At 38.7% G+C, this 26,614-nt stretch overlaps 1 protein-coding gene across 5 annotated transcripts in view; it reads left to right on the top strand.

Annotated features, from left to right (window-relative positions):
• Positions 1 to 26,614, top strand: part of sh2b3 (SH2B adaptor protein 3) — a 165,749-nt gene that overhangs the window by 113,609 nt on the left and 25,526 nt on the right. For all 5 annotated transcript variants that reach the window (XM_048556657.2, XM_048556659.2, XM_048556658.2 and 2 more), the window contains exons 4-6: positions 5,635 to 5,726; positions 16,657 to 16,751; positions 24,365 to 24,579. In XM_048556657.2, the coding sequence (XP_048412614.2) occupies positions 5,635 to 5,726; positions 16,657 to 16,751; positions 24,365 to 24,579 (402 nt within the window). The remainder of the gene's footprint in view (positions 1 to 5,634; positions 5,727 to 16,656; positions 16,752 to 24,364; positions 24,580 to 26,614) is intronic.

Genomic DNA, 26,614 nt, shown 5'->3' with positions numbered 1-26,614 from the left:
AGCAATGGGTTGAAGTGCCTTTAGGACATTTTTGTGCTGTGGAATTACACCAGTTGTGCTGTGTTGAATTGTTTGTTGCAAATAAGCTCTAATTGCTGGTGCTGTAATAAGGTACTCAATAATGATCTATGTTATGTATCATTTAGAAGATGCATTATGAGCAGTGTTCTGAACAACAAACTATTTGTGATAATGTCCATCAAACGATGAAGTTTACATGCTGGTGGCATTGATTTATCTCTTTCTTAACTTGTGAAAATCTTTCATCATTGTATATTCTCAGTGAGTTACAGATGTTTCCATTTGAACATCTCACCAATCTGGAATCCACTTTTTATGACATTTTTGTGACTTTTTTTTATTGAAGTACAAATTGTATTTAATTTAATTTGTTGGCTGCAGCATCACATATCTGGAGCAGTACAGCGAACCAAAATTCTTTCTACCTTCAGTCATATATTGGACAATTATAATGCCAGACCTTGAGGTTCTATGTGGAGGATTTTAGTCCAGAATTCCAGGCTTGTCTGATGAGCAAATGTATCTTCCATCAATGTGCAAGCTTTGCAGCTGTTGGTTAATTTTGTAGATATTCAACAATTGTAGAGGCCTTCACCTTTTGTTTCAGAGACTTGTCTCTCTCTGAAGAAGGCACTTCCTCTAGGCTTGCCGTTCACAATACTTGATAACTTCATGTCCCAGAAGCAAAAGTAGAAGAAGGAATTCAAGTAATTTGCTTCAGAAATGAGGAATATAATATTGCAATTATAGCTTGGAAAATTTTTTGGGGGCATCAATGAATACATTTCATACATTGCATTTGGTAGGATTGAATGGTGTTTTATTCTCCTCAGCAATGTTCTTCTAAGAACCTTGAGAACTTAAAAGGAGCATTTGAAATATGTTTTAAAAAAAAGAAACTGTTAGTACAAATGAGTACAATTAGAAGTGTTATCGAGCAGAAAGAGGTTATTTGGCCCATCAAGTGTGCATTGGCTGTCCAAATGAGTGTTGTGGCTTAGTGTAATTCCTTGCCCATTCCCCATACCCTTGCACGTGGTTTCTGTTTAAATAATAATCTATTAAGTCCTCTTGAGTGCCTCAACTGACTCTGCCTGCACCACACTTCAGGCATGCATTCCAGGCCTGAACCACTTGTTATGTGAAAACGTTTTTTCTCATATCTCATTTTGTTCCTTTGCAGATGACTTTATTTCTGTGCCTTTCATTCTTGAATGTTTTGTGAATAGGAACAATTTGACCCTAAGTACTCTATCCAACTCACTTCAGTGAGATTTGAAATATTCCATTGGATCTCCTCATTGACTTCTCTCCAAGGTGGCTCAATGGTTAGCACTGCAGCCTCACAGCACCAGGGACCTGTGTTCGATTCCACCTTCGGGCAACTGTCTGTGTGTCTTTGCACATTCTCCCCGTGTCTGCGTGGGTTTCCTCCGGGTGTTCCGGTTTCCTCCCACAGTCCGTAGATGTGCAGGCCAGGTGGATTGGCCGTGCTAAATTGCCTGTAGTGTTCAGGGGTGTCTGGGTTATAGGGGGATGAGTCTGGATGGGATGCTCCAAAGGGCGGTGTGGACTTGTTGGGCCGAAGGGCCTGTTTCCACACTGTAGGGAATCTAATCTAATCAAGATGAACTGTCCAAACTTTTCCAGTCTGCCCTCATGACTGAAAGTTTTCATCCTGGAACTAGTCTTGAAAGCCCCTTCCACATGAACTGCAATGCATTCGAATCTTTCTTATAGTTTGGCATCCAGGAAATTGTATGCTTTATGAAATCTCTCTCCACCAATCCTGTCACCGTCAGTGATTTGTGCACATGTGCACCCTTGCCCTTCTGCTTCTGCATCCCCTTCAGATTTATACCCTTTACATTGTCTATATTCTTCCTATGAGAATGCATCACCTTACACCTCTCTGCATGGAACGTCATCTGTTACTTATCTGTCAACTTTGCCAACTTGTCAGTGTCCTTTTGAAGTCCTACTCCATCCTCCAAACAGTTTTACTGATGTCCCGAGTTTCAGACATTCCACAAACTTTGAAATTGTATCCTGCACACACAGACCCAGCTCTATATATATCTGAAAAAGCAAGGCTCCCAATACTGACTCTTGGAGAACTCCACAACAAACCCTGCGTCAGTCCTAGTCCAAAAAAACATCCGTTGATGATTTTTCTGTTTTAACTCTGTTTCCTATCACTCAGGCTTTGCATCCACGTTGCTAGTCTGCCCTTTATTATGCGAGCCAAAACATTTTACTTGTTTGTTTGGTGGCATTGTATTGAAAACCTTTGAAAGTCCATGTGTACCCTATCAACAGTGTTACCTTCATCAACTTTCCTTGTTATCACTTCAAAAATCTCCAGATGATAGCGTTAACTATTATTACACAGAGTTTATCGTCATTTAAGAATTAAAGCTGTTATGCACTATTCCTGCTTATTTGAATAATAAAGTTAAAATTAACTTTTGGTGCTTTTATCTCTCCTTCTGTACTGCTAACTTACCCTTCTGAATGCATTGATATCCTCCCAGTTGAATGCTATAAGCATCAGACAGTTTCCACTACATCATTCTGATACTATGACTAGACTAGGCTAGAATAACAATGTTGCCTAAAGGCAGCTTATATATTAATTTTCTCTTGGTCCAGTTACATGTTTAACCTAATCCCAACATGCACATAATTCAGTGCTCATGTTGTTAGAAATACCCTTTTTTGATATTCTTTTCTATATTCTAAAATGGGAGAACAATTTGCCCAAGTTCTTTCCAGGTGGATTTAAATACCTTGAGATTTGGAGGCCAAATACCCAGCACAGGCTAGAACACTGATTACAAGGTAATTTTGAGGAACAATTATAATGTTATTTATGAATTCCTGTGCTAACTGCCTTGTGTAGGTAGTTCTTCTAACTGAAACAAAAGTCATGAAAGACATCCCTCTAGGATGACGTAGAGATCCAATTGACAGGGTACACATGGACTTTCAAGTGTCAGAGGTAATGGGGGATTGCATGAAATAGGAACAAATTGAATAAATAGACCTACTTGGTTTGATTCACATAATTTGGACACGTTATTCATAAGTCAAGTCATTTAGAAACAGAAGTAGGCCGTTCAACCCCTTAAGTGTGTTCCACCATTTAATGTGATCATGGCTGATCTGTGGCCTCCCACCATATCCCTGCCTGTGGCTCATACCCCTTAATACCTTTGCACAAGAAAATAATATCCGTCTCAGATTTAAATTTAACAACTGATCCTTCATCCATTGCCATTTGTGGAAGAGAGTCACAAATTTCAACCACCTTTTGTGTGTAGAGACCTTCCCAACATCTCTCTGGTCCTAATTCTCAGACTGTGTCCCTAGTTTTAGAGTTCCCAACCAGTGGAAATAGCTTTTTTGTCTACTGTATCTTTTCCCGTTAATATCTTGATGACTTCAATCATATTTCAATTATTTGTTACCTGTAATATAAAGTATTGTGCAAAATTCTCACTTCATATTGCAAATTTTGAGTATTTTTTATGTTGATGTGTAAAGGGACAAACCACTGTCAACGTTTCATGTCATGCTTTTACAGAAAGCCATTAAGTGGTGCTGTCGCAGCACAGTTCACTATGAAGGTGGTATACTTGTGGTCTCCATAAAGACTGAAAATCTCTGATTATGATGGGGTTTAATCTGGGGTTTAACATTAATAAAATTAATGTTTGAGCAAACATATACAATCCATGTCTTGACAATTGGTTTTCCCGCTGCGGGAAAAAAAAATGAAAGAAAAATTTGTGGATCTATTTTCACAGCTTCATGTCTAACCTGCTCCACAAATGTTGCCCTTCCTGTGTTTGCTTGACTAGGTCTTTAGAATCCAGTTCCAATTTTCAGCCTTGGGCCTTGATGAACACTCCCAGCTCAAATGACTGAGAGAAAATAGTAAATGTTTCAAACTAGCAAATTCCTAATCATTAATGTAGAACAAAGAATGAAAAAATTACAGAAGTGTCTTCATGCAGAAAAAAATGAACAAAAGTGTGCTAAAAGGTGCACAACCGCAAAACCACAAACACAAATAGTTAACCAAACACAATCACACTAGTGCAACCAAATCACAGCGAAGCTGTCAAAAACCAGATGTTGAAAACATTTGTTTCCTTCAGCGCCACCATTGAGTATGGTTGTTGGCTAGTTGTCATTCATGATTTTAGGTTCTATTCAACTGGCAACTCTGAAATGTGACTTCAGATAACAAGATGGTATCCCTTTGTTCAACTGTTCCTGAGAGACTTCTTAACAGACTTATTAACATTCGCGTTATATTGTTGCTACAATTCCATTCAGCATTAAATCACGCTACTATATATGTACCCAAGAGTTAGAGATTTTTCAAATGATTAAAACACCAGGAATGTACATAGACAAACGCTAAAACAATTAAACAAACTCGTACAGATACTAATACTGTAACACCACCAATAACAAATCATTCCAAATCCACACAAATGTACAGATTACCACTAAACATGCTTATATTTTGCAATTCCACATGTGATTTATATACTTGTGTACAAGTCACACCATCTTAACTTGGAACTATATTTTTACCTTTGCTGTCACCGAGTCAAATTCCTGTAACTCACTTCTTAACACTATAGTTGATGTATCTACACCAGGTGGATCACATTTCAAAAAGGTGGTTCACCATTACCTTTTCAAGTACAACTAGGAGAGGACAATATATTGGTTTTCCTAGCAGTGCACACATGAAAAAAATTAAAGTAAATCTAATAATTGCCAAATCTAAATACAATAATTTTTAAAATTGAATTTAACAAATATTTAAGTGACTTACTTTCAATACTGGTAGTAACTTACTGTTTCGATACTAACTGCATCAGGCCTCTCCAGTCAGTAACAATCACAAATATCCAGATGATTAACACTAGTTCAAACACACACTTTTCTGAGTATTTATGATTTCGTAAATATGCTGTGAAATACTGTCAAATAGAATTGGTAGGAAGCAGGCTTGCATTCACTGTTCTTATGTAGAGGATTATTTGTGAAATCCAGGGATGGTGATGGGAAGATTAGCCTAAAGTCAGAGAGAGTAGTAGATGGAGACAGCACTCTGATCTGCTGTGTTGTATTTTGCAGTAGCTTGTGACAGGATAGTATGAACAGAGGCCTTGGAGCAAGTCATGTGCTTGCTTTCTTAAATGGGGAAAGGTACATGCCATAGAGTGGCCTAAATAATTAGTCTTGGGAGCATGAATAAGTTTCTGCTTGTTGTTGCATTGTGCAAACTTCACTATCTGCTTTGAGTTTCCTTCCTTGGTGGAAGAAAAATAGCAATAATCTAACAACAAAACATAGATCTGTCATTGAAAATTTGGATGGAAAACCAGTTATGAAATCCCATAGTTAAGCAAATCCTATATACAAAAAAAGTAATTTTATAAAAACATTCATTCATTTTTAGAAAAGATATTGATGTGACTTTGAGGTGTAATAGACCATGGAGCCTCAAGGAAACAAGGTTAGATTTTTGTTCTTTTCCTTTTTTGAAGCTATTTCCTGAATCTTGATATTTCTCTTCCCTTGAACTAGGTCAGCAGCTTCTTAGAAGTTATTTTTGAAGCTTTCAATGACCAACAGTTGAATTTATGGACAACAGATATTAGAGAATGTATAAACGCATGGTAAGACTCAATTTCTTCTTTGTTTTCCTTTTAACATGTGAATGCTAAAAGTCCACATAATGGTACCAATATGATAGTTGCACAAGTACATAAAAATTAAAGTTGCAAGTCAGATTTCTGGTACCTGGTATATTCAGTTCTATAAGTTACTTTTTCAAACAAAACAGAAATTCCTGAAAATTTCAGCAGGTCTGGCAGCATCTGTGGATAGAAAACAGAGTTAACATTTTGGATCCAGTGACTCTTCTGAACCAAAATTCTAAATCTGAAGTTCTGTCTGATTTCTCTCACAGATATTACCAGACCTGCTGAGATTTTCCAGTGATTTCTGTTTTTCTTTCAGATTTCCAGCATCCACTGTTCTTTTTTTTGTCAAGTTACTTTCCATCCTCGTTCATCTCAGTGTGACCTTTAATCTCTTCTAAAGAGCTTAACTAATGTACTGCCTTGAGCCCTCACTGCTGCTTAGGTGCTTCAGCCAGCTCTGATTCAATATCTGTTCTATCACATTGCGCAGGAGCATGAATACGCAGTTCGAAAACGTTTGTTTAAATTGGTAACTCAATCAGACATTGTAATAGTAAGATGATGAGTGAGTTGATATGAGTTAAATGAATTTTCATGTGCTCTGAAACAGGATTTCTGTAAAACAAATTTATTTATGCAAAACAAGATCTGAACTTTGTCTGCGTTTTTTCATTATCCTGCAGTTTTTAAAAGTGGTGACCTGAATATAAAGTATTTATTCTGTCTTCCCTTTTTGGTGCTTCCTTGACTTCAGAATTATACAAAATAGTACAATCTGCAATTTGTTGATATGTATTTAGTACAAGAAAAAGAAGAAATTATGTAGCATCTCATTAAAGGCCATAAGATTAAAGAAATAAGATTTTCATTCAAAATGGACTTATTTCTCCAAGTCTTACGAGTGAACCTTTTCTTGTACTAAGTATTTGCAGTTTTGTAAGGCATGGTAACTGTTTTGTAAATCAAAATCTGTTGTATGTTTGTTGCGGTACACTGCTATGTTACAACATGACTTTCACTTCTTTAAAAGGATGTTGTTAGTCATCACATCACATGCTGAATAGATACATTGAACAGAGTGTTTTGTATGTCTACAAGATTGTTTTGTTTTGTTTTGTTAAAATAAATATATTTAAGTGGCATAGGCTTTGGGTCAGCCCTGTAATATGTACATGGTATTGAGATCATATTGGAAATTAATAAAGATGAAATGGCATCATGAAAGGGGTGACCAAACTTGGGCTGATGTTGAGATTGCCGTGTGACAATGTTTCTAACCTCACCTGACTCCAGTTCTGTCTCAGTTCTTCTGCTGAAATCCTCATTCATGCCTTTGTCACCTTCAGTCTCAACTATTCCAGTGCTCTCCTGAATGTACCATTTGATAACAATATTGTTCTACATATTCTGCTGCCCTGACATGAGCAAGGCTTATTTCATCTTTTGATCTACCAGCTGGCAAGGAGACCCAATGTGAAGTATTTTCAGAGCTTTGAAAGTAGATCATGTAGACCAGCAAGCCGGGAAACCACAGCATTACTCAGTGATAAAAGTTATAACCACAAAATTTGTTATGTGACAAACATTTGGAGTAACACATTTCATCTATTCAATTTTCAAGAAATTGGACAGCTTTATTCACCTAAATTCTGTGAAATCTCAAACAAAAACTATGTTTGCAATTTCACCATTTTAGCAGAAATGAACGTACTAGGAAAGAGAGATTGTGTTCTAAGACTGATGAAAAGCTTAACATTGTTTTGCAATAGAATCTGAAGACAATACAGAAAAAAATGGGTCAAAAGCACCTTGCAGCTACAAATAGAACAGTGATAGATTCATTTATTTTGCTCTGTTTTCTCTGAAGGAAGTGACTTACTGACCCATAGCAATTCTTTGAGTCAAGATTAAGAGAAAGTTCTCATAAGCTATTTAGTAGTGACAGAGTTTTTTACTGCAGCTGAGCTGATTCTGTTCTTACCTAATGGTAGGACTGAGCTTAAATCGAATAACTGAAAATTAATCTTGAGCTTTTAGGTATTTATTATCTAGTGCCTTTTCCATTATTAACCCATTGGGGAACTAATTTTGCATTCTTTCTCTCAATTGTCCACTGGCTTAATTGTGACCTGTAAATTTAAGTAAGTAGTGAAGTCTCCCAGTTATCAAAAATTATAGTTTGTTGGGATTAGGTTGATTGTTGAGTTTATTATTTATTAAAACTTGGGCATATTGAGAACTCTTGAAAGAATGTCAGCAATAGAGGATTAGGGTTTGGGATCAGAAAGTGGAGAATAAGAAGCCATGATTTTATTGAGGAGGCATATGGTCTATTCCTGCTTCCCTTTCTAATTCTTTTACAAGAATTTTATGTATTCTTTCAGATGTAAATTTAAAGGAGATATCCTTTAGATCTTTTCTGAGCTACTGTAAATTTTTGCCCTGAAAACTGAAAGTGCTATATCAGTATAAGAAGATAAAAACACCCTCTAGTAGTTGAAGTCTGCCATTTTTGTATTTAATTCTCAGAATTTACATTTACTATGGAGCCAGTGGAGGTTTGATTACATGGTGCTTAGATAGATCTGGGTTTGATATCTTGATTGTGTTTCTGTTGGGAACAGGTAGATTAAGAAGTTGAAGCAACTTTTCTGATTTTGTTTGCCTGAAATTGGGCCAATTAAGATCAGCAGGTGATGAGGACCATGACCATGTGGTTTATGCCCAGCTGGGAATAAATTTATAAAACATGCTACCAACTCTGCATTATATTGAGGGCCTTGTGACACCATGGTACTATTCCTACCTCAAGTCCCCACCTACCATGGAGATGAATCAGAACCTATTCTGAACAGGATGATGAAAAAATAATTAACACTGGTTTCATCCCTGGCCAGTGCTGAGTTTGTGATCTCATACACAAGGTGTTAGTGGGAGGAATACAATCAGTCACAGCATAACGTTGCTTGGATGAGAGAAATCAGCTTTCCTCCTGCTCTCGGTAACTACTTAGTGTTTTTTTAAAATTTGGACGTTTATTCATATCATTGAGCTTTGTAGTGGTATTGGTTAAAATCTTTGCTGACTCTTGCTGAGCTCATGCATAAAAATGTTCACTTGAACAGGAATGATTCATTGGACAGGCCTTGCAGGAAGTGGTCATTGTGAATCATGTTTTCTATTTAGGGCAAAATACTTTCTTATAATGTTGAATGACTTAGGGGAAATCAGTTCCCCAGTTTAAGGGTCATGAAGTGTACTTGCTTCATGCTGTTATAATCACAGCTAAATCCAAGTGATTGCACTTCACTAATGCATTTAGACTGATGTGTGCATTATGAGGCTTCAGGAGCATTGTGAAAGTGAAAAAATTGTCATAGTCATACAGCATAGAAAAGACCCTTCAGCCCACCATGTTTACGTCAGCCAACAAAACCAAACTGCATTAATCTCATTTGGTCCATAACCTACTCTGCTGTGACATTTTAACTACTAATCCAGCTGCTTTTTAAATGTGAGAGTACTTGCTTCCAACACCCTGCCAGGCAGCAAGTTTGTACCACCCTCTAGCTGAATGTTTGCTTTTTTTTTCTCTCGGATCTTCTCTAAACCATTTACTCCTCACCTTAACACTTAAGCAGTCTGGTCTTGGACATGTCTGCCATGGGGAAAAGATTCTCTCAATGTATGCCCCCCAGTATACTTCCAGTGTCCATGGTGACCACGTATGTAGGAAGAGTGTGGAGCACCTGGAGCTGTAAGTAAACCCACTATGGAGCACCCAGGATGCTGAGGCTGTTGTGGGTAGCACATTTAGTGAGCTGGTCACTGCACTAGTAAGGGCTACACAGGCAGAAAAGCATTAAGTGACCTACCTGGAAGGCTGGCAAGCGTGGGCAGATGGTGCAGGAATTCCCTGTGACTATCCTCTCTCAATATACCTTGAAATACCATGTTGCATATTGTTGGAGGAGGGCCCTCTTAGGGGAAAGCAGCAACAGCAAAGTTTGTGGTACCACAGTTGTCTCTTCTGTACGGAAAGGGAGACAAAAGACTGGGAGAGCTTTAGTGACTGGGGACTTGATTGTAAGGAAAACCAGCAGGCAGTTCTGTGGCAGCAAATGAGACCTTCCAAATGGTATGTTGCCTCCCTGGAGCCAGGATCGGGGATGACTCAGAAGGTTGAGGGCATTCTGAAGGGAGAGAATGAACAGTCAGCAGTTATGGAGCATGTCGGTCCCAACGACATGGGTCAAAAAGAAATGTGGCCCTGCAATGGGAATTGAGAGAGTCGGGGATTAAAGAGGAAGACTACTAAGACTGTAATCTCTGGCAATTCCAGTGCCATATGCTACTGAGCATGAATAGGAAAATAGGTCAGATGAACATGCAGCTAAAGGGATGGTGTAGGAAGGATGTCTTTAGATTTTTGGATCATTGGGACAGCTTCTGTGGTAACTGGGACTGGAATGGGTTGCACTTGAACCTGAATAGGTCCGATATCCTTGCTGGGAGGCTTGCTAGGGCTGTTGAGATGTTTTAAACTGGGAAACTTTAAAAAGGTAGGGGGATGGGGCATGGAGTAGATATAAATTCAGGAGCAAGGTCCAATCAAATATAAAGTCCCACATCTTTTCATTTTACTTGATTTTTAAGGTGGGCTGAACTGGGAAGAGGACTGTCTTACAATGAAGAATTGAGGAAGGAATTACTTTTAAAAAACATATATTTCTGAAACTCGTGTTTACAATGTTACTTTGCCAGAGTGGAGGAAGGTGTAAGATGGCACCACTCCAGTGTGTGTATACAGAGTAATATTAGGCCAGCAACAGGTCACTTATTGGTTTGTGGAGTTGTGACCAGTTGTGGATAACAGGCTGGCAATAACTATCTAACTAGCTCTTGGGTAGATGAAGAGTTTGTGTGTATGAATGATACTGACAAAGACTTCAGACCATTGAAATGTCTGGTGGCGTCAGTGTCCCTCCCTCTCTCCCGTGCTCTCAGTCTCTCCCACTCCCCAGTACATAGTTGAAACTAAAGAAAACCAGCTGTTTATCCCCATGTTTTCTGGTAATCCGAGTACCAGTCAGGGACTTTGTGTACTTTGTTAAAACATTTCAAGTTTTACGGCAACCCCAGCAATAGTGGGGCTTGATTTCCAGCACACTGTCTTCCCAGTGAGGCTTGATAGCACAACAGAACTGTCCCATTATATGTCTCAATTATAACCATCCTAAGTCTATAGTGCTGTGATGTGGAGCCCCAACTCTTATGACCTATCTTAGCAACCAATATGTAGTGAATTTTGGCTTCTCCTATACCCTTCCTAAATCCCAGTATTAACTACCATTAGTTAGTTGAATGATGAATCCAAACCTGAGTATGATGTTCTAACTGAGGCCTAATTATAGTCCTGTGCCATAATACCATTTGTTTTAAGGTGAGTGTTGGTGACACATTATGTATATTCAGAAAAGCTATACAGGTAAGTAGAAGCCAATGAACAAATACCAGATATTGAGGGATGTGGAGCAGTGTGGCAAAATGGCAGAGGTGTAAGATGAGCCATGATTTCATTGATTGGCGGAGCAGACTCAAGGGGCCAAATGGCCTACTGCTCCTGTTTTCTAATTAATCATCCTGCCAATACATGTAAAATAACTGAACTGGATTATCAGAAAAAATCAAGATTTTCTATAGAACAATCTGATGAAAGCAGTCAACATGGATTTAGACAGAAGAAAATTCTGCCTGATCTTCTTCACTCCTTTAAGAAATGGCAACCCAACTGAATTGTTTGAAACCGTCTCACGTGTTGTACATTGATTTCTAAAAAGTATTTTGATTAACTTTCACATTATTTATTAATTTGATACAAAATTGTAATGAAGAAGTGTAAGTTACTGGAATGGATGAAGCAACCCACTAAGCTGCAGGAAACGAATACTAGTCGGAGAAATTATGTCATTGTGGGGAAGTTTGGATTGTGGTACTTCAGGTTTTGTCGGTAATGGGACTATTTCACATTTACATAAGTGACGTGGAATTAGAAGTGGTTAGAATTGCAAATAAAAAAAACTTGGGGATTGAAAATTCAAAGAGGCAGCTCCAAAATTTTAGAAACAATTGGACAAGATATATACATTTCAAAAAGTTGAAACAGAAGAGAAGTTCATCTGGGGCATTATTCAGAATTATTGTCTAGATAACATTTAAACTAAAATATAGACTACTTTTCTCATTAGTTAGTCGACACAATCCATGCAAACTGCCTAGTGGAGCAAACAGGGTATGTTGATTACATTTTTCATTCTTCAAGTGCACATAGAATTCAATTTCAGGTTACAAAATCGACTCCATGGATAGGAGAGTCACTGTCAATTTTTCTCTTCTGGTGGAGGGCGTATGGAACTGCCTGTTCATTCGGTTGTCCCTACCTGAAAGTCAGGTTCCACTGGGAACAATTATGTCAATTCAGAGTCTTGATGATTCATGAGATAAGATTGCTGCCTTTTTTGAATAGCCACCCTTGAGATTGCTGACGAATATTTTAAAATTCTAAATCGCAGAAGTTAGTTTTCTCTATTTGACCACACAGATTGTAACCTGCAGGGTGAAACTTCCTGACCAGGAGGAAGTTAGGGACAGCTTATTTGTGGAGCACCTCTTTTATGCCTCTTCCCTATTTGTGATAAGTAGAAGGTATACTAAAGAGAACTTGCCAGTCACAGATGCTGCTGCTCAAAGGTGTCTCTATCTCAACAGAGATGTCCAACAGCCTTTGTATGTCTGTTGCTTGTATGTACATGTAGGGGCTTCCATGTTCTTAGCCTAGTCTATGTCATCAATTCCCCTTCACTACAGGGTTTGGTATATTAATGCTGATAGGTCTCAACCTAAAAAAAAAAATCTAAATGTCCCATCATTGTCCACAGTATCACTCAAGAAATTGTCAGAAGGCAAAGTCTCTTCACCCATCAGATCCATGGAGTGATTCTGAGTACATTGGGATTTATTAAAATGTTCTTTTAATTGTAGTGTAAGAAAGATTTTAAAATCCATAAACTAGAAAAGACCCAGACAATCAAAAAAATGCCAACATTTTCAAAATGAAAGGGAGTCAAAATATTAGGAAACCATAAGCCAACTGGCTTAACATCAGTCAGTTGGAGAATATTAGAGTATTAAATGTAATAAAATAGCAGTTAGAAATGCATAATATAATTGTGCAGAGTAGCCAAGCCTTCAGGAAGGGAAAATCATGCCTAACAATTTTATTTGACCTGTTTGAGAAGGTGCTAAGCAGGATAGATAAAGGCAAAACAGTAGATGTAATATATTTGGATTTGCAAAAGACATTCAATAAGATACTGCATGTAAGGCTAACTAATAAAATTTGAGCCCATGGTTACTGTTGTGGGTCCAGTATTATAGTGGTCTACAGCACAGAAAATGACCTTTCAGTCCTTTGAGTTTACACTGGTCATTACAAGCGCCCAATATTCTAATCCCATTTACCAGCCCAATTAAGCTACGCAAAGAGGTTTTGTTTATTCTGAGGATAAAAAAAATCTGTGAAACTCTTTATCACAGAGTGCTGGCAAGGCTAAGTTATATTTAAGGCTGTGAGACACAGATTTGTAATTCGCAGAGGAGTCGAGGGTTACGGGCTTGATGCAGGAAAATTGAGTTGAAGATTGTCAGATCAACCATAATCTAATTGGCAGAGCAGCTGATAGGTTCAACTGCCTGTTCCTATTCCTATGTGTTATGGTCTTCTGGTCTAACCCTGAGCTAAATTGTTAAAATAATACCATTATATTTCAGTGAGTTAACTGCTCCACTTCAAGTAGTTTCATGAATGTGAATGAACTTGGTACCTGTTAATAACTTCCGTATTTCATTGTTTAACTACAGGCCAGTTCTACAGTTGGCATCAACAGTGAAATGTTAAATACAAATGACTTAAATGAGCGAGAATTTCTAAAGAATACAATAGATTGTTTTTATTTTTTAAAATGTGTAATGTTTAAATCTGGAATTAGAAATTGAGTGAAATGAAGGAATAAAAACAAAAAAGATTTTTTTTTGCAGTTATCTCGATCAACGGTGACAATAGTTGCCTGTATGACAGGAAATTCAGGAAGCACATGTTGGCCTGCAGGGTTTGTATATCATCTGGGCCTCCTGATTGCCTCAGTGAGAGGCTTTTCCTGTTATTCAAATACCGAGAAATGTGTCAGCAATTAATCATGGTGAGATTTACAGAACTCTGCACTCTGTCTTCTCTCAGCCACTTTCCTCATGTTTCCATGAATTAGATTCACATTTCCTGACTAACTGTGTGAAAACTAATAGCCTGAGTTGGCCCAGACCCCACTGACGTACAGATTACCTGTAACCCATATCCGGACTACTTTGCTTCTTTTTCCAACCCCTATTTCACTTATTCACAGTGTATTGAAATGTAGACAGTTATCTTCCAATGTGATTTGAACTGGTAAAGTGCAGTATTTATTTTGGCAGTTCATGATTGAGATACAGTAATAATTTAAACATCCAATTAGTAATGAGCAACAGAAACAATATTTTTCTGTGAGTTATTAATGTATTTGTGTATCCGTAGTGAATAAGGCACTTTATTTTTAAATAGAAACTTCTAAATTCATTCATTTTTTGTCATGTTTGCTGATTCCATACAACAGCTCAAATGTCGGAGTGTGAGTGAGGCTTTGTATTGGGGTTTGCTTTGTTGCTAAGCTAGTCAGACAATATTTCTCTTCAAAGTTAATCAATAATATGTCTTTGATGAGAAATATAATGAGAGACTGCTTTTAATGCTGTATTATGGGCAAGAAAAAATAGTGAGAATGCCATCACCATCCACTTTGTGATCCTGCTGCTTTTAGCAGTGGTACTGTAATGAGATGGCACAAAAAATAATGCCAAGGTGCATCCCTGGGACATAGCTCCTGCTGGGAGCTATCCATCAGTTTTACTCAAGACAGCTTTGAAGTGGCTCAGGTTTACCATGCTAGCTTTTTCTTGTTGGTATGTAAGGTTATTTTCCAGTTACAATTATTGCACTTCAAAGAGGAATACAGTATGTACTTATTGCTGCTGATGCACTGGGATCCACCTGGCAGACTACAGAGCATCAGGGGTGCTAGCTTATTATAGGCTTCTCCTTGTAGTGCACTAATATAAACACAGGCAGATTTAAGGACGCATGCTTAATGGGAAAGGAACAGGAGGAGGGAATTGGCTCAAACTAAAGCAATAACATCTGACCACAATGTCACAGAATGCTTCCCTCAGCCTTACTGTGCCAAATGTGAATACCTTTGTGCAGAAAAGCACCAGGGGCAGGATGTCCATAAGGCAGTGGTCTGCATTTAAAATCCATGTGGAGCAGGAGGAGATGGTGAATCCTGTTGAATTGTTCCTGAGCAGATTGTCAATGTTTTTTGGCAGAATGCCTCCTTTTGGAAGACTCAAAACATACACAAGTACATGGCTTAGCTAATGGGTGGGATGGGCCTTCCGAGTTAGATCCATCCTGCACACACATATCCCAGGTCTGCAAGATTCCCACGAGACAGCTGCAGTGAGCAAGAGACCGTTAACTACTCTTTTCTGGAAGGTCTCTTTACAGCAGATGTTGAAATAGCTGCAGAAGCTTTTGTCCAAGTCCATCCCTACCAGCTGTCATAGGTTGTTCTGAGGAATGCACATTGAGACAGACATTAGGTGTCATTGGAGGACCAAAGATTGGTGAAAGAAGCTCTTTGATTTGCCTGAGACGTTTTTGACTTCCAGTTCAAGGAGTTGTTGATGATCCAGTGCAGCAGACTGGCATATTGGAATGTTCAGAACTGCTTTTTTGAAAGATGAACAAAAATTTCACAGAATTGTAAAATATTGTAGCATCAAAGAACACCATTCTGCTTAATACATCTATTTGCGGTCTCCAAACAAGCATTTTCCTGTCTTCTGCATAACACTACACAAAGGAGAGCCGTTGCAGTGGCTCAGTGGGGTAAGGGCATGTCGTTTAGCAAGAGACTGGAACATAAGTAGAACTGCTCCAGCTGTACGTAGTAGACAGTGCTTGATGTGAAATGGAAATGTACAATGTAAATATAATCTGTAATGGCAAGTGTAATGAGAGCCTTGTGTACCAAATTAAAAGAAGTCTGCATTGCACTTTGATGTCAAATTTGAACTGTTGTGCATTTTTAAAGATTTTATGAATAAAAATATTTTTGGGAACAGTGTAATATTGTGTTATCTTCTTTTACTGCTCTTTTATCCATTATCTTAAAAGCATCATTGTCAGTGTAAACCAATAGCTCACCTCACCTAAAAGGAAGTAGTGATTGAATCTGCAGCAGGAGAAAGATAGCAGTGGGAGAAATCAGTAAGGGGAAGTTAACAGTCATGATCACTTACTGACGTGATAGAGCACAGTACAGCTATTCACAGGGATAATACATTGAGCACAATATGTGGTTACAACCTGCAATATCTGTCTACTGTTTATACAAATAATCTGAAGAGTTTATCGTATAATTCCACTAAAAGGGTATAATGTTTTGTTTTGATTTCTTGATATTGATTTAAGAAGCCCTGGGAAATAATTGTCCCTTTATTTGAAGTGGTGTGAGCACATGCAGGTTTAGGAATGAGAAAAATCCAAAACTGTTGTTAAAGGATAATGATTAATGAAAATTTGAAAAATATGATAATCATGAGATGTTGTATGATGCCATTTCCCATTTGCTCCAAAGGGCCATTTGTTTGAATCCTTCAGGTTTTTGGACACCTTAGAGATATGAAATGCAGTACAATTAAGATAATATTAAACCTGCATGAAGTGTTTCAACTTGTTTTATTGCAGGTCTGATGGAACTGATGTGGAACTGCTTGCTGCCCCCCACTCTAACAGCATGCAGACAGTCTCTGTTGATGGAAGCACAGATTCTGCACACCAAGGTAACAGGCAATTTTAGCCAAATTTTCTTAGATAATATCATTCCGTGGTTACAGAAGACTGCATTTAAATATTGAGAAGTTTTAAAACACTAACGTAATCCCATATGACCACTCTGCACTGAGGCATTGATGTATATTCATCTGCTTACATGTCCCTTAACAGATATCTTGACTGTCTAATGATACTCCTCAGAGGGTGGAATCATGTATAGACACCCTCTCGAAATGTATAGTAATATTATTAGTTTCCTGTTTTCCTTAAATTGTAATTTATAATTTTGTTTTCTGTTTGTGTTTTCTCTCCTGTCTTTGAAAATGTAAATTACTTTAATTTTCTGATGATCTTAAATGCAAGTCTAAAAATTTACTGTATTCCCATTCTGCCTGGGTGTTGTGTTTTGCAGGACAGAATTGGGTGACTATTGAGGGCAGCAAAATTCTTGGGGTGGTTTTCTCTGATCTTGCCTAGCACACCAAATCTCAAAATGACTACTTTAGGTTGCTGATCTGAAGGGCTGCTTGAGCTGCTTAAAAACTCCAGAGAGTTGATTTTGTTTTAGAATTGTGTGTGGCAATTTTGTGTTCTTAGTTGAATTATTTATAAATGTAAATGCTTTCAAACACTGTGGTGGAATTTTAGACTTGTCTGTGTTTCACTTCTATTTCTAAATTTATGAAGTGCATTTCCTGTCCCACGCCAATATGATTAACTCTTAATTGCTCACTGAGGTGGCCTAACAATCTACTTAGTTGTCAGGGTAACTACGGATGGACAGTAAACACTGACAGTGATGTGTACACCTTGAGCATTCATTTTAAAAGTGAAGATGTTTCACATTGTTTAATGTATATTTCTGTCAGACCCTCATAAAAGGAAAAAAGTTTCAAACCTTCCAACAATATAAAATACACAGGACAATGTGCAATTTACCTATTCATTGATTCACCATTATTTCTAATGTGTAAGACTTTGGAGTTTTGAAATGACATATCACAGTACCTTATCAACATAGAACAGTACAGCACAGTACAGGCCCTTCGGCCCACGACGTTGTGCCGTGGAATAATCCTAATCCAAAAATAAAATAACCTAACCTACACTCCCCTCAATTCACTGCTGTCCATGTGCATGTCCAGTGGTTGCTTAAATGTCACTAATGACTCCGCTTCCACGACTACCACTGGCAAACTATTCCATGTGCTCACAACTCTCTGGGTGAAGAACCTCCCTCTGACGTCTCCACTATACCTTCCTCCTAACACCTTAAAACTATGACCCCTCGTGGCAGTCAATCCTGCCCTGGGGAAAAGTCTCTGGCTATCGACTCTATCCATGCCTCTCATTACCTTGTACACCTCGATCAGGTCACCTCTCTTCCTCCTTCTCTCCAGAGAGAAAAGTCCGAGCTCAGTCAACCTCTCCTCGTAAGACAAGCCCTCCAGTCCGGGCAGCATCCTGGTAAATCTCCTTTGCACCCTCTCCAAAGCCGCCTCATCTTTCCTATAATAGGGCGACCAGAACTGGACACAATATTCCAAGTGTGGTCTCACCAGGGTTTTGTAGAGCTGCAGCATAACCTCGTGGCTCTTAAACTCGATCCCCCTGTTAATGAAAGCCAAAACACCATATGCTTTCTTAACAACCTTATCCACTTGGGTGGCAACTTTGAGGGAGCTATGCACTTTAACACCAAGATCCCGCTGTTCCTCCACACTGCCGAAATTCCTGCCTTTAATCCTATATTCAGCATTTAAGTTCGACCTTCCAAAATGCATCACCTCGCATTTATCCAGGTTGAACTCCATCTGCCATTTCTCAGCCCAGCTCTGCATACTGCCAGTGTCTCACTGAAGCCTGCAATAGCCCTCGATACTATAAACGGCACCTCCAACCTTTGTGTCATCAGCAAACATACTAACCCACCCCTCAACCTCCTCATTCAAGTCATTTATAAAAACTACAAAGAGCAGAGGCCCAAGAACAGAGCCCTGCGGGACACCACTCAGCACTGACCTCCAGGCAGAATACTTACCATCTACAACCACTCTCTGCCTCCTGTCACCCAACCAATTCTGAATCCAGACAGCCAAATCAACCTGTATCCCATACCTCCTGACTTTATGAATGAGCCTGCCGTGGGGAACCTTATCAAATGCCTTGCTGAAGTACATGTACACCACATCCACTGCTCGACCCTCGTAAACTTGTCTCGTGACCTCCCCAAAGAACTCAATAAGATATGTGAGGCATGACCTGCCCCTCACAAAGCCATGCTGCCTCCCTTTAATCATGCTATGCTTTCCCAAATGGTCATAAATCCTATCCCTCAGAATTCTTTCCAAAACCTTGCTGACCACAGACATAAGACTGACTGGCCTGTAATTTCCAGGAATTTCCCTATTCCCTTTCTTGAAAAGAGGAACAACATTTGCCTCCCTCCAATCTTCCGGTACGACTCCCGTGGAGAGTGAGGAAGCAAAGATCTTTGCCAGCGGCTTAGCAACCTCCTTTCTCGCTTCCCGGAGCAACCTAGGATAAATTTGGTCTGGCCCTGGGGACTTACAAATCTTAATGTTCGCTAAAATTTCCAGCACATCAACTTCCTCAATCTCGATCTGTTCAAGCCTGTTTTCCTGCTCCTCAAAGTTCTCATTCACAACATGGTCCCTTTCCTTATAATTCAGTACTTTATGAAGCAACTTTCAAGACAAACCATCACTTGATTCTACACAGAATAAAAACCGAAGAACTGCGGATGCTGTAAATCAGGAACAAAAACAAAGTTGCTGGAAAAGCTCAGCAGATCTGGCAGCATCTGTGAAGGAAAAAACAGAGTTAACGTTTCAGGTCCAGTGACCCTTGATTCTACCTTGGTTTTTCAAAATTTTGATTTGACGTAAGGGCCATGATTTGATTCAATTGAGAAATTTCTCAGCAATGGAAGATAACTCTGCAGTTGACCTTTAGGAAATCTCGGTTAGACATTGGTACAGTAATCAAAATTGATCATGCTGCAGAGGATATAACGTAGATCAATTTGAATAAAGAAATAGCAAGGGAAGTGTTACTGGGAATGGTTTATAGGTGCTCTGATAATATATGCCCTGTGGTATATATCAAGCAAAATGGAGTTTTGTAAGGTACTGTGAAGAGTTTAACCTTTATTGAGTTTGGGTGAATCAAATTGGTAAAGATAACTTGCATATGGGTTTGTAGTGTGTGTATTCAGGACAGCTTTTTTTAGAACAATACTTTCTAGAACCACCTAGGTTTTTCAGAGCTGGTAATGTGTATGAGACAAGATAAATTAATCACCTTATTGTAAAGGTTCCACTTGACAGGAGTAAGTGTAACATTGTAGAATTTCATATTCAGTTTGAAGATGAGAAATATTGGTGTGACATTGGTGTCTTACTCTTTGATAAATTGCTTTCATTTGTTTTTATGAAGACAGATTTGATTAAAATGGAATGTAAAAAAATGATTAAAAGATAAAATGGTGAAGTAGTGGCAGCTATTTGAAGGGATAGTTCATAGGTTTTGACAATGATCTATTTCACTGAGAAGACTTTGACAAGGTGCCCTGTCTGTGACAAACTAGGGAAATGGTATCAACTTGAAAGAAAAGATAGTAATGCTGCAAAAAATAGTAATAGGTAAGAAGATCAGCAAAGTTCTAGAAACCACCAAAGGATAACTTTGGGGGGGGGAAAAGGAGTAACAGAGTATGAGAGCAAAAGTAAGCATAACAATGGAAGTCAAACTTCTATAGGTATATAAAAGAGTAGTAGAAGTGAGCATTTATTTCTTATAGGTTGACACTGAAGAATTAATAGTGGAGAAAAATGGAAATGGCAGAGATATTAAAAAAGTGTTTTGCATCCATCTTCACAGTAAGTGATACAAAATACATCCAAAGAACAGTAGAAAATCAGGGAGCAGAAGTTAGGGAGGAACTTGAAATGGTCATGATCACAAAGGTACTAAGAAAACTAAATCGGATTATGGTTGACAAATACCCCAGATCCGGTGACCTGCACGCTAAGTCTTGAAAGAGGTGGCTGCAGAGTTAGTTGGTACATTTACTTTTAATCTTCCAGAGTTTACTGGATTCTGGTATTGACCCTGCTAACTGGACAACCATAAAAATGTAACATTGCATTTTTGTGAAAGGGAAATTGTGTTTCTCAAATTTATTAGTCCTTCAAGAATGCAACAAACAGGATAGATAAAAAGAAAACAGTAGAAGTAACATATGTGGAATTTCAAAAGAGGCTTTATAAGATACCAGTTAAAGATTACTGCACAAGATAAAACCTTGTGGTGTTAGGGTTGATATATTAACATGGGTAGAGGTTCGGCTAACTAGCAGGAAACAGCGTGGAGAAATGCATCGTACTGAAGTTGGCAAATCTTAACTCGTGGAATATTGCAGTGATGAAATCTCAGATATTTCCATTCTACAGTAATAACTTGGATGAAAGGTTTGACTGTACTATAGTCAAATTTGTTTATGAAGCAAAGTTAGACAGGAAAGCAAGATGTGATGAGGATGCAAAAAAGATATAGATTGGTTAAATGAATATACAAATGATTGGCAGATCTAGTATAATGTGGGGAAAATATGTGTTGGTCCAATTTGGCAGCAAGATTGGAAAAGCAAATTATTGTGTAACAGAGAGAGAGATATATATATACTGTAGAATGCTGTGATACAGAGGATCTGGGGACTTTGTCCAAGAGTCACAAAAAGATAGCAAGCACATACAGCAAATAATTAGGAATGAAAATGGAATGTTGGCCTTTATTCAAAGGGGAATGGAATGTATAAATAGAGAAGTCTTGCTGCAATTAAACATCTGGATTACAGTGTACCATTTTGAGCTCCTTACTTAAGGAAGAATATATTTTCAGTGAAAATAATTTGAATATTGTTTACCAGTATAATTCCAAGGTTGATTGAGTTGTCATATGAGGGACAAAAAAAACACATGGAATAGGAAAAGGAGATCATTGGCCTCAAACCAATTGCACTATTCATTATGGTCATATTGCATTTCTGGCTTGAAATCCATATTCCCCACACACTCCCTTTTGAGAGACCAATGATCTGTCTGTTCCAAACTTAGTTATTTATTAATGGAGCATTCACAACCCTCTGGGGTAGAGAATTGCATCGAGCCACTAACCTTCAGAGTGAAGTAATTTCTTTTCTTCATGGTTTTACATAATCAGCCACTTTTCGCGAGACTGTCTCCCATTTTAGATTCCTCAACCAGTGGAGACAGTCTCTCAGCAGCCACCCTTACATATTCCTTCAGAATCTTGTTGTCACTGATTCTTCTTAATTTCAGAGATACCGGCCAAATTTACGCACATGCCTTTGGTCCCAGGGACTAATCTAGGAAACCTTTGTTTTCTTTCCTCCAGTGTAAGTGAAGCTTTTGAATGCACTCCAAAACTGCACCAAAAATTCCAGACATGGTTAAGTAGATTGGACCTTTGCTCGTTGGAATTTAGAAGTATGAGAGTTGATTTAATTGAAACATATAAGTTTCTGGTGGGACTTAATAAGGTAGATGCTGAGAGGATATTTCCTCTTCTGAAGAAATCTAGAACTAGGGGCAATGTCTGAAAAGAAAGGATCTTCCATTTTAGATGGAGTTAAGATTTCCTTTGAGGGTTATTAGTCTTTTAACTACCCTTCCACAGAGATCTGCAGAGGCTGGATCTTGAATATTCATAGACAGTCATAGAATCCCGACAGCATGGAAATAATCCTTCTGGCCCAAAATTCCACACTGACCCTCACAGCATCCCCCCCAGACCCGTCACCAGGGAACCCACCTAATCTACACGTCTCTGAACACTACAGGCAATTTAGCATGGCCAATCCACCTAGCCTGCACGTCTTTGTGACTGTGGGAGGAAACCCACGCAGGCACGTGGAGAATGTACAAACTCCACACAGACAGTCTCCCAAGGGTGGAATCGAATCTAGGTCCCTGGCTAACCACTGAGCACTGTGTCTTTTGCATTCAAGGCAAGTTAGACAGGCTTGTATGTACAAAGGAGTGAAAGGTTATGAGCATAAGCAGGCAAGTGGAATTAAAGCCACATTTAATCAGCCAGGATCTTTTAGAATAGTAGAAAAAGTTTGCTTCACCAAATGGTCATCTCCTGCTACTATGACTTATGGCTCATAATGCCAAGTTCTCCACTTAATCAATTGCTTTGTCTAAAAATATTTAGGCTTACACAGAAGCAGTTGTCAATTTGAAAAACTTTATAAAGGGTAATGGTAGAAAGCATTAGTACTTCAGCAATCATGGTTGCATTTAAATATCATTGGAAGTATAATGGTTGATGCCGTAGCTATTGAGTAAGCTGGGACAATCTTACATCAAAGTGTTTACTGACTTTTCTTTGTTGACCACAGTCTTGAGCAGGTCATGCAGCATCAGAAGAGCAAGAAAGTTGACGTTTTGGGTCAGGACCCTTCTTCAGAAAAGGGGGGTGCGAAGGGAGCTGGGTAATAAATAGAGAGAGTGGGGATGGTGCTGGGGAAAGGTAGGTGGAATGGTGGTAGGTGAATGCAGGTATGGGATGGTGGAGATTGGTCAGTGGGATCGGTGGGTTGGATAGGTGGGAGGGAAGACAGACAAGTTGTGTCAGGTCAGGGTGGTGAGAGGGAGGATGGGTGGGGCTGGGGAAAGGTAGGTGGGATGGTGATAGATTGGATGCAGGTAGGGGACAGGTCAGATAGGTGGGGAAGAAGATGGACAGGTTATGTCAGGTAAAGGAGGTGGACTTGATTTGTTGTAATGTTTAACTTGACCAGTTTGGCTTTTGCTAATTCCTTTCATAATCACTGCAATGTCTCTTTACCAAAGAAGTCAAGTATAACCTAACATACCAGAAATCCAGAAATCTGGTATTAGTAATACTGCTCCCTCTGCTGCTTCATCTTTTGGCAACCTGACAGCAAACATGGAGATTATGTTTAATGTAAGGTCAGCAAGACATTAAAAAAGAAAGGGTATGGAATACAGTGCTTTGGTTATCTCCTCTATGTAGCCTTCTAAGTTCTAATTTCATAACTCTTTTCTCCTGTCTGTTTTTAGCCAAACAATTTGACAGTTTGTTTATTTATAGTTCTGTGACACTACTTTAAAGTGGAATCTTGTTGAAACCTTGTGGATACTCTTGGTACAATATACCAATTCCATTCTTCCTATTCACCACAGTTACAGTATCTTTGAGAGGATCCAGCAAGTCAATTAAACATGAACTCAACCATTCTCTAAGAAATTGTGGTTTTCCAGGTGTCATTGCACCAGAATTATTTCAAAGATTTTTCCTTAAAAGAAATTGAATGTTTGGTACAAGTTAGTCCACTAAGTAAATTGATTATAGCAAATAAAATCTAAGTGAACTGAAAATTTATCCTGTTTAGTAGATTTACCTTTAAAAATGGGAAATTCAGTCTTGCTCACATTATCTGACTTATTTACTAAAATATTCAAAAATAATTCCTCTCCCCCATTCTCTCCCTGATGTGTTAATATTCTGCAAAAATGATACAATTGTTGTCTTTTTAATTGTGTTTCAGGAGCTGCCCATCATTGCTCAACAGAACAGCCCTACCAAAAGACGGACCGGCTGTTCTCATCCTATGCCTGGTTTCATGGTCCAATCTCTCGATTTAAAGCAGCGCAGCTGGTACAGATTCCAGGAACTGAGGGTCATGGCGTGTTTCTTGTGCGTCAGAGTGAAACCCAGCGAGGAGAGTATGTCCTAACATTCAACTATCAAGGGAGAGCCAAGGTAATGAAAATGCATCTGTAGAACTTTACCTTTAATAAAGTGTTCTGATTTTAAATTGAGCAAAGATGGATGCATTTTTGATATCATGTTAATGGTTGAAAGGATAGATAAAGGATGAGAATGGATAACAATTGCATTTATTCAGTGCCTTTGATATAGAAAGTTTCACAAGATCCTTGACAAAGGAAAACCAGAAGCTGAGCAGTGAGAAGCATTAGGTGAGATGATGAAGAGCATTGTTCAAAGGATCAGCGCACACATTCTTAAATATGCAAGAAAGTGCAAATTGAAAGGGGTTGTGGAGAAGGGGAATGATCATTGAAAACTCTGAAGTTGATTGTGGACAGTAACCGTAGACATACGGAAGAGCCAGAATTAGAGGATTAAAGGGCTGAAAATGTAGATGATGCAAAGGAGAGAAGAAATATCGTGTGATTTATTTATGAATGAGAGTGTTGACTCTGTACTTTTTGAATGGGAGAACCTGGGAATAAGGAAGTCATTGAGAATGGGAAAGATATAAGAGTGGGAATTTGTGTGGAAGCAGGAGAGAAGAGTTGGACATCATCACAAATATATATCTCTGGATATTTTCTAAGGATAGCACTAAAACATCAAAAGGAGTGAATGAGGGTAGAAATGCTAATAACAACTCCATTCATTGTTCCAAGCTAGAAGTCCAATGTAGATTCCTTTATGACAAACTGGACTGGTTCTCACAAATTTATGATGACTTTGAGCATCTTGGATTTTCCTAGTTACTCAGTTGCTCAGTACCATTAGGTAGATTCCAGTGACTTTCTCATGTCTAACATTAAATTAATGGAGTTGACATTATTTGTTTCTTCCTCCTTATCTGAAATAATCAATTTTCTAATCATACGTTAGCATGTTCTGTGTTACTAAAAGAACAAAGAACAATACAGCACAGGTACAGGCCCTCCCAGCCTGTGCCAATACATTTTGCCCTTCCATACTGAAACTGTCTTCACTTAAATGTTCCATATCCCTCTATTCCCTTTCCATTCATGTACTGATCCAGGTAATTCTTGAGTGCTGCTATTGTATCTGCTTGCACCACCTCTTCTTGCGGCGCATTCCTTTGTGTGGAGAAATTGCCTCGCACGTCTCTTTGAAACCACCACCCTTAGCTACCTTATCTACCTGTGGTGCCACTTTCAGTGATCTGTGGACCCACACACCCAGATCACTTGTACTTGACCTTCCAAAATGTATTACCTCAGATTTGTCTAGATTAAACTCCATCTGCCGTTTTCTGATCATGCCTCCAACTGACCTGTATCCTGCTGTATCCTCTGACAGTCCTCCTCACTATTAATAACTCCTCTAATCTTTGTATCATCCACAGACTTACTCATTAGGCTAGCCATGTTTTCCTCCAAATCATTTATGTAGACAACTAACTGCAGAGGTCCCAACACTGAATTCTGTGGAACACCACCTTTCACAATCCTCCATTTTGTAAAGTATCTTTCCAATGCTACCATTTGTCTCCTATGACTAAGCCTGTTCTGTATCCATCTTGCCAGCTCACCCCTGATACCATGTGACTTCATAAAAACTGAAAGAATTGCAGGTGCTGTAAGTCAGAAACAAAAACAGAAGTTGCTGGAAAAGCTCAGCAGGTCTGGCAGCATCTGTGAATAGAAATCAGGGTTAACGTTTTGGGTCTGGTGACCCTTCCTCAGAACCCTGCTTTCTTTTTACAGATGCTGCCCGACCAGCTGAGCTTTTCCAGCAACTTCTGTTTTTATTGTTGTGGACCATGTGACTTCACCTTTTGTACCAGTCTGCCACAAGGGACCTTGTTGAAGGCTTTACTGAAGTCCATACAGACAACATCAATCGCTTTTCCCCTAAACATCTTTGTCACCCCTTCAAAAAACTCAATCAAGTTAGTGAGCCCTGACCTTTCCCACCCAAACCATGCTGTCTATTGCTAATAAGTCCATTTGTTTCTAAATATGTACAGATCTTGTCCCTGAGAATTTTTCCCAGTAATTTCCCTACCACC

Source organism: Stegostoma tigrinum, chromosome 26 (genome assembly GCF_030684315.1).
Source record: "Stegostoma tigrinum isolate sSteTig4 chromosome 26, sSteTig4.hap1, whole genome shotgun sequence".
Lineage (NCBI taxonomy): Eukaryota > Metazoa > Chordata > Chondrichthyes > Orectolobiformes > Stegostomatidae > Stegostoma > Stegostoma tigrinum.
The sequence above is the reverse complement of the archived record's forward strand: the minus strand, read 5'-3'. Positions and strand labels throughout refer to the sequence as shown.